Genomic DNA, 14,641 nt, shown 5'->3' with positions numbered 1-14,641 from the left:
GTTTAAGTACAGCAGCTTGTTTGAGTATAACAGTTTAGTTAAGTATAACAGTTTCTTTAAATTGAACAGTTTGTTTGTGTATAAAATTTTTTTCTGAATATGAGTATAACAGTTTTTTGAAGTAAAATAGTTTGTTTGAGTATAACAGTTTAATTAAGTATAACAGTTTGTTGCAGTAAAATAGTTTGTTTGAGTAAAACAATTTAATTAAGTATAACAGTTTCTTTAAGTTAAATAGTTTGTTTGAGTATAAAATTTTGTTCTGAATATGAGTGTAATAGCTTGTTTGTGTATAACAGTTTTGTTCAGTGATTAAGCATTTCGTTCTAAACAACAGTTTTCATAAAGTATAACAATTTTGTACCAAGTATATAAATTTTTTTTGAGTATCCCAGTTTTGTTCTAAGTATAACACACTGTTTTCATACTATAACATTTTTTTGTGAGTAAATCAGTTTTGTTGAAAGTTTAAATGTTCCGTTCGGAACATAATAGCTTTGTTCTATATACATACAAGTATATAGTACATATATGTATGTACATACATACAAGGTGCGTTCCAAAGTAAAAAAAAACAGAACAAATGGTTTTTTCAATGGCCTCTACGTCTGCATAACGCTTTCCTTTCATCGGCAAATGCATTTTTCCGAAAAGGAAGAAGTCGCACGGTGCCATATCAGGTGAATACGGGGAGTGGTTAATGGTTAAAACGTAATTTTTGGTCAAATATCGGTCACAAGCGTGGATCGATGAGACGGCGCATAATCGTGCAACAAATGCCAACTTTCATTTTCGCAATATTCGCGCCGAACTCGTCGAATACGGTGTGCACAAACCGTGCACACACCTTTCGTAAGCCCAAATGTTCGGTCAAAATGCGATTAATCGATGTTTTGAAGATGTTCAATTCCAGTTCCATGAATTTCAATGATGATTTCGGCTGATTTTTGATGAATTCACGCACAATTTCGATGGTATTTCCGGTGATCACGGATTTTGATTGGCCCATATGTTGATCGTCATTTATGTCCCCACGACCACTTTGAAAACGTTGAAACCACTCTTGCACTCTGCTACGGGATAGGCAGTCATCGCCATAAACTTCATGTATTGAAACGAAAACAAAACAAAAAAAAATGAAATTGAAATTGAAATCAGCAAAAGTTTTACCAATTTTAAAATAAAATTTAATGTTGGCTCTTTGTTCGAAGCTCGTTTTCGCACCGATAACACAAATATACTGACACTTAAAACGCAATAACTTCACTTCCAATCGATGAAATGTCATGAAATTCTCACTGGACAATCGATAAAGATAGCAGATTCTAACGCACGCATTCGACATATAGATGGCGCCACCTGTTTACTTTGGAACGCGCCTTGTGTGTATAAATAGGACAGAGTCGATTTAAAAAGTTTATTGAACCAATCGTTACAATTTCTCATAAACTTTCAAAATAGGCTTCTTCGGAATAGCCTTGAGAGCCGAGATGCATTCTACTTGGATCCCTCTGTTGTCTCAAAATGCTTGCTTTTCATTGACCTTTCGTTTGCGTCTCTTGAGGGCTTCCACATAAAACTTTGCGTTGACGGTTTGTACTGGAGCAACAAATTCATGATGGACGTTGCATTTGATGTCAAAAAAGACAATGAGCATCGTTTTCACCTTAGATTTGCTCATTCTTCTCTTTTTTATGCAAGGAGACGCCACCGAAGGAGGTGCCACCGAAACACACCACCTCTTGCTAAAGCAACATCTGGGTAAGCCTGCTTGATCATATCAAGCGTCTCTGTCGCAGATTTACCGAGAATTTAATCGCGCATCTCTGCTCTAACGAACGCTGCATTTTCGGCTTGCACCACTCACAGAAACATGTCGCGCGAAAATGATTATCCTGACTCACCAGATGCTCGGAGACAACTGACCAGTCACTCGTTGGTTAGCTAGGAACGCCCTCTACGGAATCCAGTCGATGCGCGCACGCTCCGAAATACAGTCGCGGCGTAAGAAAATCAGTCCTATTACTTTTCAAAACAAACCCTGTATTCATATATTGTTAAGTTATATACATACACATACATAAAGATCTTAATAAAGTTGGAGTAAAATATTTCGCTTTTCATAAATGTAAAATGGAAGAAATTTTGGTTTTGAGGATTTTCGCCTCATGCAACACCTTGTTTTGGAGGCAGAAAACATTCCTGACGTGATTTCGTGATATGGTACCGTGTTAACAGTCCTTAGCCGGATAAAAATTGCACCCGACTGTCATGGGAATGACCCCATCATTGATTTCGGTTGGGACCTTTTCTAGAGAACATATAATAACGAGGGTGCAAATCGATTGGAGGCCTAACAGAGCTGAAAAACACTCAATATCACCATTTTCGAACATATTCAGTACTATTTGTATATACGATAACGGCATAAAATCGATCATGTCAAATGGTGTACTCAATGATTGTGTTCAAAACTCACACAGCATACATAAGAAAATTAAAATTTGCCACTCATTGTAATGCCGTAAGTCGTAATAGTTTAGCGTTTAATCACTTTTTAAGCGTCTTCAGGTTACACACGCTGGCCTCACAAGGCAAAAAAGGCTCCACAAATGCAATTTTGTCTGTTAGGCGAACTATTTACTGCATATCTACAGGTGCATAAGTGTGTGTGCACATATGTATTTGTTTTTGTATAACTACACGTTTAGAAAAAAGGCAAGAAAAACCTCAGTCTTGTTGTTGCTTTAACAGTCTGACATCGGAGAAAAATTGCCAAATCATATTCGCCACTCATTAGGCTGAAGTGTTGAATGGGTGTAAAATTGCAGGCGCTATGTGCGAAGCGCTTGCCGTTTGTCGTGCGCTGATTCGGCGGTTTGCCAACTGTTTCACAATGGCATCGCATGGCTCAAATGACTGTTTTAAAATTAAGTTTGGAAATTTTTAAAATATGTTATAACATTTGATTGCGCGTGCTGAAAGGCTTTTAGAGAACTTTAATGCAATTCTTATTCAACCTAGCGCAAGTTTTAGAAATAATAATTAATATCATATGTTTATCCATCGAAACTAATACCATGCCATTACAAAATAATTCCAATATAAACTTGTATTCTATTTAATTTTCATTATCTTAGAATTTGAAAATCTCTCTGAGTCATTAAAAATGAATTTCATCTAAAAATTGCACACATCGTCTCCAAATTATGTGTTAACCTTCAAACAAAAAAATCTGTAGAGGTTAAGCTTGGTTAAGCTTGGTTAAGCTTCGTTAAGCTCTAATTACATTCTCGTTAGTTAAACATACATGCTCTACTCACCTACCTACACATACATATGTAATTAGATATATCAAGTGATAAAAAGTAAGTAAGGTACATCTGTAGAATAGTTCCGTGTGGTATTTCTAAAGTTTCTTTTGTTAATTTCTTCCTCCTTTTTCGTTCAATCAGCTGAAGTCATTAATAATATTTACCATTTGTATGTACTCGTATATACATATTTTACACAATGAACGAATTCTAAGAATTTAGTGATCAAAATGTAATTACTACAAAATAAAAAAATTAGGCAAAAAGTAAAGCTGGGAGACATAAACTTAATTTGCGCAAATACATATACACAAATTACGTCAAAGATATTGAAAAAATAAGTACAGAGGTTTATGATATTGGTTCTTCTTCTTCTTTATTGGCGTAGACACATCGCTTACGCGATTATAGCGTAACAACAGCGCACCAGTCGTTTCTTCTTTTCACAAGGTGGCGCCAATTGGATATTCCAAGCGAAGCGGAGTGGAGGTCTTCCTCTTCCTCTGCTTCCCCCGGCGGGTACTGCGTCGAATACTTTCAGAGCTGGAGTATTTTCGTCCATTCGGACGACATGACCTAGCCAGCGTAGCCGCTGTCTTTTAATTCGCTGAACTATGTCGATGTCGTCGTATATCTCGTACAGCTCATCGTTCCATCGAATGCGGTATTCGCCGTGGCTAACGCGCAAAGGACCATAAATCTTTCGCAGAACTTTTCTCTCGAAAACTTGCAACGTCGACTCATCCGTTGTTGACATCGTCCAAGACTCTGCACCATATAGCAGTACGGGAATTATGAGTGACTTATTAGTTTGGTTTTTGTTCGTCGAGAGAGGACTTTGCTTTTCAATTGCCAACTCAGTTCGAAAATGCACCTGTTGGCAAGAGTTTTTTGCGTTGGATCTCGAAATTTTCGCTGTTGTTGTATTAATGCTGATTCCAAAATAGACGAAATTATCTATGACTTCAAAGTTATGATATTGGTTAAGTTCTATTATTGGCGAATCCCCCACCCATCATCCATCTTTGAAGAAACTCACTCTCATGCAGCTGCTTAATAATGGCACTCTCACAGAAACACTAGTTTCTTTTGGCCTGTTTTCATAAGCTTCTCTTGAGGAGAATTTTTTATCAGTAACATCATTCGTCATAGACAGGAACAGATATCCCTAGTAATCACTTAGATTCAGGTTCGGACTAGAATGTGGATTCATAAGAACATGCAAACCAATCTTCTGCAATTTTTGGCGCTTCACTAACGATGTGATGGGATACAGTTCCGCTCCTATTGGACAAAGCTGGCCGCTTCCCGGCTATTGCTTCCTTTAGGCGATCCAATTGTTGACAGTACAGCTCTGAATTACGAGTTTGACCGGTGGAAAGCAGCTCATGGTCGATGATTCATTGCCAGTCCCACTGAACATATAGTACATCCTTCCCTACAATCAATCCTGACGCTTGACGTTGTCGTAAGCGACCGACTTTTCGTCACGAATTGCCATCCGCTTCAGAAAAATAGCGATTGGCAGTTAGAAATTTGGTGCATAAAGTTTTTTTGCGTTATTCCCATTCTTTTTCTATTAATTTATCGATATTTTCGCCAATTGGTTTTCCAAAGAGTGGTGCATATTTGACATTAAGATTACCGTAACGAAATCGACGAAGCGAAAATTATGCGTGATGAGCTTTTACTTATGAGGAACATAAGCAGTGTTCAGGCTGGCTTGAAGTTTCGCAGAAAAACTGGTATTTCTTTGCTTTGCGCTCTTTGGGGTCCATCTTTGACGCGTGCTCAGACAATATGTTAAAGGAATCTCTCAAAGTCTAAGATGTTTTTTTTCAGCAATTTCTATACTGTTATGTCCTAATAAAATATAGAGAAAATAGTGTATTATAGTAGAGATTGTTTCGTTTCAAATGCGATATTCCAGAGCTTTCCTGTTATTCTGATAAAAATAAAATGTCTCAACGGACGGTAAAAGTTCACCTTCTTACTTTATATAAAATTTTAGTAAAACACAGTACCAACAACAAAAATAAAGCAGTCCGAACTCATAACTACTCGCTGAGTTGTCACAAACAGTTACACGTTACATTGGCAACATATGAAGCCTTTCTAGTAAATTCTTTATGAAGTAAACATTGTGGGTACACACCTTATGCTTATCATGCTAGCACTAAAGCCACAGCCAAGCCAAGTCACTCTCTGGTGACATCAAATATTGGCACATTCATTTTGTTTGGTAAACATTACCGACTTTGTGATAATTTCTAATAACTTTGCGTAAAATTAAACAAACACAGTAGCCACAGTTAGCGCTAACACTCCGATGCGCACACAGCCACGCGCACCGACACTCGCACAGACACACATTCTGATACACATGAAACATTATGGCCGCATAAAGTAATCAATAAAGCATGCATGAACTGTTTGATTTTGAAAATGCAAGTGCTAATCAGCCGCAAATTAATTTCTCAAATGCACAGTGTCAAGTATGATGGGATATTGAAAGAGGCGTGAATTAAACTCTTCACACTGATGCATTCATTATGTTGGAGTGCTCTTTCGCTCTTTGAGTGACCGGGCGACCGATATGCACAAACAACGGCGGACGACGAACGACAAACGACAGGTGACGAGTATTTTCCAATTCGCACCTTATCAATTCACTTACTTTGCATACTTTCATGGCGGCGGCGGGACGATTGAGTTAATTGCAAAATCTAATTGATTTATCTAATTGCATTTGTAAACAAATACACATTTGCGCGTGTGTGTGTGTGTGTATGCGCTCGTTGAATGAGTACTAGTACTTATTGTGCTATGGATGAGCACTCGAAGTCAAATCAATATGTGGGAATTCGAGTATTGACATAATACGACCGTCTGTTGACGAGCGCATTTTTAATATTTTTGATTGACTTTTACACATACATACTACATACATATTTACACAGATGTGTTCATAAAGCAGTAAAGCCATGCTTACTTACGCGCTTTATTTGCGCTTGAACCCGTCATTGCCCAGCTCCAGCTCCACTACTTCTCAGCGCTTGATGGAAAATGTGCCGATTCTGTTTGTTTTTAAACTCTGTGACTAAAATACGAAAAGAAACTAAATAAAGACATGGAAATAAGCTCGTGTATGAAAATAGGCACGTCTTATTTTCTCGGTGTCTTATTATGAAATTTTAACTCTTCTGTCTTAATAAGTCGTTTTAAGTATGTACAAACAACAACGTTTGGAAATTTCGTGAGCAAATATCGGTCCAACCTTTGTTTAATTTCTGTACCTTTTGGCCTTGACTTCGCTTTGCGGTGTAGATGGCCAAACATGCAGTTCGTAAAGCTTGTTGTTGTCGTTGTGTGACGTCTGTCTCGGTGTTATTTTACAGATCAAAACTTATGAAATATTTCGTGCAGATATCTTGTCAATTAAAAATGTTTTTTGTACAAGAACGTCACTTTCATTGTTCAGTTTGTATAGCAGTTAGATTCCGGTCCGATATCGGTTGCTTTTTGCGAAGAAACGAACCTCGCAAGATTTCTACTCTATATTTCTCATGTATATACATATATATATACATATATTTTATATGGTCTTCGATGCTTCTTTCTGAACCCAAACTTCGAAGCAAACTTAATATACCCTTTTCAGGATATAAATAGTGGGTACTTATATCACATTTTTCATAAGAGAGCGATCCGATAGGTTAGGTTAGTCTGGTATGTCAATGAGCCACGTATAGACCAGTTTTGGTTCTTTGCAATACTAAATGGAGTTCAGTTACTAGATCTATGAGGAGTAGTCATCCTTTAGGATGCCTTCACCTGACGCGAATTTCAACAGACTGTGGCCTTTCTATCGATACCTCTTCTTGTGCGTCATACCGTGGAGACCCCAGATGCTTTCAGCGTATTCATAAATACACAGGAAATGCTCCATTGTTGAGGTTACTTACTTCTGACTGTCAGCACTTGCAGTGGACACTTCTGCTTCCCAAGACACTTCTGGCCGATATGTGATACGAGATTGCTGCTTTGATTGTAACTTGACTGACTAGGTATGTAGATGTTGACTCTGGAATTGCTACTGGTGCGTTAGAGACAATAAAGACTTCAGCTTGAAATATACAGCAGTGGTCCGGCAACTTAAAAGCAAAATGAAGAGAGCATATAATTTTTTCATTTGGATGCAGTGAAATTAAAGGGCGCTTGATAAAAAAAATACGCTGATTATTTCTCTTCGATGACGACCGTGACAAATAGTTTCAGGCACCCTGAAAAATAAAAGTCACTACGGACCGTACGCGACAAAAGTCCACAATGTTATATTTTCAGACCTTCGATGCAAAAACTGAGACAACTGGTATCCTGAAAAATCACGTTCTTTATAAAATATTGCCCGTGATGTAGGTCAGCGCAAACGTGAGACCACTTCACTTTGCAGTGTTTGACGGTACTTAAAAAGAAGAGTTTCTGCGTTGCATACATGACCGTCGACGAAGCATGAATCTAATGGTATACACCAGCAACCAAGGAAAAGTCTAAACAGCCTTCATCATCTTCAGGTATTATAAAGATTCGGTGCCAAGTTCGAAAAAATAACTACCTCAATTAGCATAGAAAAAGAAGCTATTTACAACAATTTTGCAGACTTCTTGAAAAAGTATTCTTCAGACGGGTTAAAGAATTTGGAATATTGCTGGGTCAAGTACAGCAAGCGTTAAGAAGACTATGTTGCCAATAATCCAAAATTTTCATTTGTATTTTTGCAACTTGGCGTCTTAGTATTTATTGGTCCGCTCTCGTATATATCCGAATCCTCACCATTTCTATCTTCTTCTCCACTTCGTATTTAAGATCTATAGAAATGAGACCCCTCATCATCTACTACTAACAGTCAATATAATACTGAATATTTGCAGAGCTAGAGAGTTTTTATCCAACAATTCGTCTTACATATTGAACTTAGTAGTCTCGATAGATACAATTATAACAGATGCCCATTAACGTTGCCTTCATAAACTAGTGAAGCTTGGTTATAGGTGTAGGTCTTAAATTATTCTATATAATTACCTTGAGCCATTGTTAAGTGGTTATCGCCTTCAAAAAAAAAGTGTCAGTGTCTGCATAAAGTAAAAATATAGCCTCTACAATTTTATCTGTATTTTTATACCCTGTTCAGGGTATATTAAGTTTGTCACGAAGTTTGTAACACCCAGAAGGAAGCGTCAGTGACCCTATAAAGTATATATATAAATGATCAGTATGTTAAGCTGAGTCGATTTAGCCATGTCTGTCTGTCTGTCTGTCTGTATATATACAATCTAGTCCCTCAGTTTTTAAGATATCGTTTTGAAATTTGGCAAACGTCATTTTCTTTTCAAGAAGCTGCTCATTTGTCGGAACTGCCGTTATCGGACCACTACAACATATAGCTGCCATACAAACTGAACGATCAGAATCAAGTTCTTGTATGGAAAGCTTTCACATTTGACAATGTATCTTCACCAAATTTGGTATAGATTATTTTCTAAAGCAACAATGTAATCTTCGAAGAAATAGTTCAGTTCGGTTAACTATAGCATATAGCTTCCATATAAACTGAACACGTAGTTACTAAAAGAAATACACCTGTGAAGGGTATATCAGCTTCGGTGCAGCTGAAGTTAATGTTTTTTTCTTGTTTCTAATAAGAACTTACAGTCACAACAATTTATAATATCGGATAACATTTTAATAAACTGCTTTAATTATTGATATTTATTCGAAACAATTTCAGTTTGAGATTTTGTAGGATTATAAAAGCCTTTCCTAAAAATGGAGGACATCATTACTATATAATGTACTATTTTGGACTAATAATGCTAAACTCCAATACAGTATTGACAAATTGTACTCTACATAAAACGATCGCGGTTCAAGAAATGATTCTTCGGCATTTCGTTAATCTCTTCGGTTGCGTGCTCCTGAATGCATTCGACAATTGGACGTCCCGTCTCCACGGCGGTAGTCAAGCCTTTGCGCACGGCCACCGAACTTATGGTGCGCAGATCTGTTGCCATGTCGAGAGCAGCAAACACGCGTATCATTGCCGATACGAAGTCACTGCCATAATCGCCGAACTCTCCGCTCTGATAATCGTTAGGCAACAGATAATGATATTGAGGCCAATAGCTCTTCGTAATGAAGAAGACACTATTTGAATCGGAGGGCTTGAAGTTCTTGTCCAACCCCCAAATGAAATGTGCCGAATTAATAAGCCAACAAACATTCAAAACGATGAGATAACGCAGCGAGAAGGCCACAAAGGTGGCTGCGGCAATTGAATCGCCCCAATACTCAAGCGGTGCATTGACGGGCAACAAAACGTGCAGGAAGAAGTAGAGCACCCAGTAATACCTGCAGGGAATGCAATATATTTAATATTAATATTATTAGTAGTTGTCTATTAGGGTCGTTCTAAAGACATTTTGTTGAGTACTCACTTTTTTTGAAACATAACCACCTTATCCTGTTCGATATCAGACATATCGACTTGACTGAGCGATTGTTGTTGTTCCCGTGTGTAACTCATGATTTGTGCGTTCACTTGTGCGGCCAAGAAGCCACGTGCGCTGTAGAAAGGGTCATCTTCTTGGCGGAATTTCTGATGATGTAGGCGATGCGTTTGTACCCATCTGTAGATAGGGCCCTGTGGGTTTAATAAAGTGCGTAAAAATTAAAAATTGTCAAAAGTGTGCCTGAGATCGTAAAATTAATACCGAATGTTAAGAGCGTAAAAATAAATCAGAGAACGTTTAAATGTTCTCTGAACAAATTTACGATTTTAGACGGTCATTTCGTTCAGTTTAGCAAAGACAACAACCGCTTTCAATTTTTGACTTAACGTTCACTTCGTTAACTCAGACTTCCGACAGGGTGTATAGGAGGGTTTAGTAATATTAAAAAATTTTGAGGTGTAAGCCATCTAAGAAAAAAGGAATCTGGCGATAAGACAGAGTTTTCTGCTTAAAATTATCTGGGATCCAAAAACCATGGAAATTTATTGTTACAGTAAAGGCCCGCTAATCCGGATCAATTAAAACCGGCCCCTATCCGGAATTTAAGGAAATCCGGATTACCAAAGACATAACAGAACTATGTATTATGAAAAAATATTTATAAATTTCTGTTTGCTTATTACTCGTATAACAAATAACACACATGTTCAAAAAAAACAAAAAAAAAACTTACACCAATAAAGCATAAAAGCGAAAGTAGTGAATAATAAACATGTGATCCGGATTAGAGAATACGGATAGAGAATGTCGGTCCAGATTACAGGGGACATAATAGAAATTTTGAGTTTTTTAAGAAGATCATTTCAGATTTCGAAGAAATTTTGCCTGCCAATTCTGAAAACACCGTTTCGTAAATAAAGTTTCCGAGTCAGTTGAAGACGAAAATACTAAGTTAGTTAAGAAATTCTTACAAATACACTCATATCTCTAAAACTATTTGCCGTATCAACTTCAGGGGATATGCACAAATATATGTAAATTCCTTAAACTCCTTAAAAAAATCGGTTTTTCTGAGTTCGAACTTTTTCTAATTGTCAAATGCAAAAATTCGCAGGAATAATGCCACGTTATCAACATAAAACACTTACTTGTCCAGCTATGGTTTGGCACAGCATCAGGAATACTCTAAGTGACGTGCTGGCTGTGTATGTTTGGTGAGCCCAAAGGCGATGAGCGCCAGCCGTTGCACCCAAAATTCCCAGAAAAGTCAAAGTGAAGGCTAAAATTTATTAGAAAAAAGTATTAGAGTTACTTGCCTGAACATTTCAAACAAGTTCACACATACATACAAACATATATTTATTTATACACATACATATGTATGTAGTATACAAAACACACTGCCTTGACTTATGAATATTTGGTCGATTCTGATTGAACTTACTGAATAAAATCGTGAGGAATGAGGCGTTCGTGAACATTATGAAGATTCCATAGAGTCCAAGTATATGCAAATGTATGTAAAATAGTACAAAAGGCCAGCTCGCTTCACGTTTAATGCGTTGTGGTTGTTCTTTAGTTGTGTCTGCCGACGTCAATGGCTGTGTTTGCTGCTGTTGTTGTTGGTTTTCGCTATTGCTAGCGGCAATGCTTTGAGTTTCCATTTTCAAAATATCTTTTTTGTTAAATATAAAAGTAATTAAAAATACTGGTATTTGATTTTTTATTTATTTGTTTTATTATATAGATATTGGAAAATAAAGTAAAAAATTTGGAATTTCTAAAAATAAGCTTTTTTAATATAAAAAATGTGTAAAAGAATAGTTTTATAAAAACAGTTTTTAGCCATGGAATGAGGTTTGAGTACAAAATTCTACCAAAATATTTTTTTTCAGTGTAGTTCGCAATAATAACTAATTTTCTATAACCAGAACAAGGTATATTAACTTTGCCACGTTGTTCGTAACACCCAAAAAGAAACGTTCGAGACCTTATAATGTATGTATGTATATTAGGGTAGGTCAAAAACGACTTGTTTTTTCGCTTGGTCCTTATAAGTCTCTATCAACCAATAGTACTCCCAAAAATTGGTTGATGGACACCTCTCTGAAAGGCTATCCAAGTATGAGCCTTTAATTGTAACGCGAAGGTCACCCGCCTAAAAGTTTTCTATTTTTTTCTTATTATCAGATCGAAAAAATTGTACCTTGCTTCCAACTACCTTAAAAAATATTTCGTTTTCGGATCATTAGTAAATTAAATGCTCTTTAAAAAAAGTCTCAAGCGATTTTTTCGTAAACATAACCGTTTAAAAGATACTAACGGTTAAATTATAATTATTTTGAAGAAAAAAATTATTTTTTTTTTATTCTTCATTGATTTTTGATGACAAATATCTCGTAAGCTCTTAACGTAATCGAAAAATTTTATAAACCACTTTTTTCACCCGTCCTTTCCTCACCAAGAAGCTACTCATTTGTCGGTACGGTTCGTACTACTATAGCATATAGCTGACTTACAAACTGAAAGATCGGAATCAAGTGCTTGCATAGAAAACTTCTTCATTTGACGCGATTTGAATTTGATGATGATAATTTGGCATGGGTTATTGTCCAAGGTCACGGTGCAATATCCAAAGAAACAGTTCATATATTTCCCATACAAAATCAGACCTTTGTCATTTCCTGAATTTTGTTCTTGTTTGTTAATTTATTTTATTATTTTGCTTAATTTTATATTATTTTATTTTATTTTCTGTTTTAATTTAATTTTATTGTAATTTCTTTGATGTGATTTTAATTTACATAATTTAATTTATTTCAACTTACTTAATTTAACTTTTATTTTAATTCAATTTATTTGCTTTTTTTTATTGGTTTTACTTTTATTTTATTTTTACTGTATTTCATTTAATTTAATATTATTTTTTTTTTTTCTGTTTTAATTTAATTTTACTTTATTTCCCTTAAGTTAATATTATTTTATTTTATCTTCTGTTTTAATTTAATTTTATTGTAATTACTTTGATGTGATTTTAATTTAATTTAATTTATTTCAACTTATTTAATTTAACTTTTTATTTTAATTCAATTTATTTGTTTCTTTTTTTATTGGGTTTTACTTTATTTTATTTTACTTTATTTCATTTAATTTAATATTATTTTTTTTCTGTTTTAATTTAATTTTACTTTATTTCCTTTAAGTTAATATTATTTTATTTTATCTTCTGTTTTAATTTAATTTTATTGTAATTTCTTTGATGTGATTTTAATTTAATTTAATTTATTTCAACTTATTTAATTTAACTTTTTATTTTAACTCAATTTATTTGTTTTTTTTTTTTAATTTGGTTTTACTTTACTTTATTTTATTTTATTTTATTTTATTTTATTTTATTTCATTTAATTTAATATTATTTTATTTTTTTTCTGTTTTAATTTAATTTTATTATGTAATTTCTTTGATGTGATTTTAATTTAATTTAATTTATTTCAACTTATTTAATTTAACTTTTTATTTTAACTCAATTTATTTGTTTTTTTTTAAATTTGGTTTTACTTTATTTTATTTTATTTTACTTTATTTCATTTAATTTAATATTATTTTATTTTATTTTATTTTATTTTATTTTATTTTATTTTATTTTATTTTATTTTATTTTATTTTATTTTATTTTATTTTATTTTATTTTATTTTATTTTATTTTATTTTACTTTATTTTATTTTATTTTATTTTATTTTATTTTATTTTCTTTTCTTTTATTTTATTTTACTTTACTTTATTTTTATTTTATTTTATTTTATTAATTTTTTTATGAAATTTATTTTATTTTGTTTTGTTGTTAGTTGTAGAATTGTACACCTTACAAAATTCATTTGTAACAGTATCAAGAAATTAAGATCAGTAGTCCTATTCTTTATATAACTGTACACTGTAACTCAAAAACAAAAAACAAAAAAAATACTATAATATACTTGTAGAAGGTCTCCAATATTAAAACATCGTCACAGTTTCTATGGTGTATTAGCTTCAAATAAATCTAACTCCGATTTTTTATAGAAAAAACTCGATAAAATCTACAACAAATGCATTAGATACAAAATTTATTTCAATTTACTAAAATTTAGAAGTCAGTAAAACATTTGCTAAAATTTGATTTTAGGGACTTAGGCGGAAAAAAATTGTCTGATAATATTTCGTCATAATTTTTATATCATAAACTTATAATTTTTTTATATTTCTGCATTGTGTAATCAAAAAATAATAATAAATCTCAGCTTGAAATCAATTTAATTCAAATGTTTTTCACTACAAAAAATCGAAAACAATCAAAAAGTTCAATTACTCCTTTTATAGATAATTTAACACCAATAAAAAATCCCAGAATGTTCTTTACTCTGTATATTTGCGGATCGGATACTGCCGGTAAACCACTGCGCGTGCTGTCACAAACTCAACTAAAGGAACTTCCTTGATACAAAAATAGAAAACCGTTTTTCAAAACATCACACCTTATATGCATATGCAATTTTGTACAAAAATATACTATATAAGCGCTATATACTAACCTTACTTAGAGATAATAAAAATTTCCAAATAAAATTGATTTAAAATTCGCTTTTATGGAAACAAATGCATAATTTAAGTATTCATAGGAGCCGGGCATAATTAGAAAACGCACTCGTACTAACTGTAAATACTGCTATATAAAAGAGGGCATGCACCTCAAGCATTTAATTTAAAAAAGAACACTGACTGAAGAAAAGCCATTTTATTTTTATTTTCGTTTTCTTTATTTATTTAGTATTTATATATTA

General features: G+C 33.9%; 1 protein-coding gene across 2 annotated transcripts; it reads right to left on the bottom strand.

Annotated features, from left to right (window-relative positions):
- Positions 1-9,053: 9,053 nt before the first annotated feature.
- Positions 9,054-14,297, bottom strand: LOC120776697 (acyl-CoA Delta(11) desaturase). Of its 2 annotated transcripts, none has more exons than XM_040107585.1 (5): positions 14,221-14,297; positions 11,268-11,498; positions 10,972-11,102; positions 9,809-10,014; positions 9,054-9,722 (listed from the first exon to the last, which is right to left on the bottom strand). In XM_040107585.1, exons 2-5 carry the CDS (start codon positions 11,485-11,487, stop codon positions 9,221-9,223), a joined length of 1,059 nt encoding a protein of 352 aa, XP_039963519.1. In that variant the 5' UTR covers positions 11,488-11,498; positions 14,221-14,297; the 3' UTR covers positions 9,054-9,220. The 2 variants fall into 2 exon arrangements, with proteins under 2 accessions (XP_039963519.1, XP_039963528.1); XM_040107594.1 differs by having other exon boundaries at positions 14,170-14,285.
- Positions 14,298-14,641: the final 344 nt, after the last annotated feature.

This window comes from Bactrocera tryoni, chromosome 1 (assembly GCF_016617805.1).
Source record: "Bactrocera tryoni isolate S06 chromosome 1, CSIRO_BtryS06_freeze2, whole genome shotgun sequence".
NCBI lineage: Eukaryota > Metazoa > Arthropoda > Insecta > Diptera > Tephritidae > Bactrocera > Bactrocera tryoni.
Note: the sequence above shows the minus strand (reverse complement) of the source record. Positions and strands in the feature narration are given on the sequence as shown.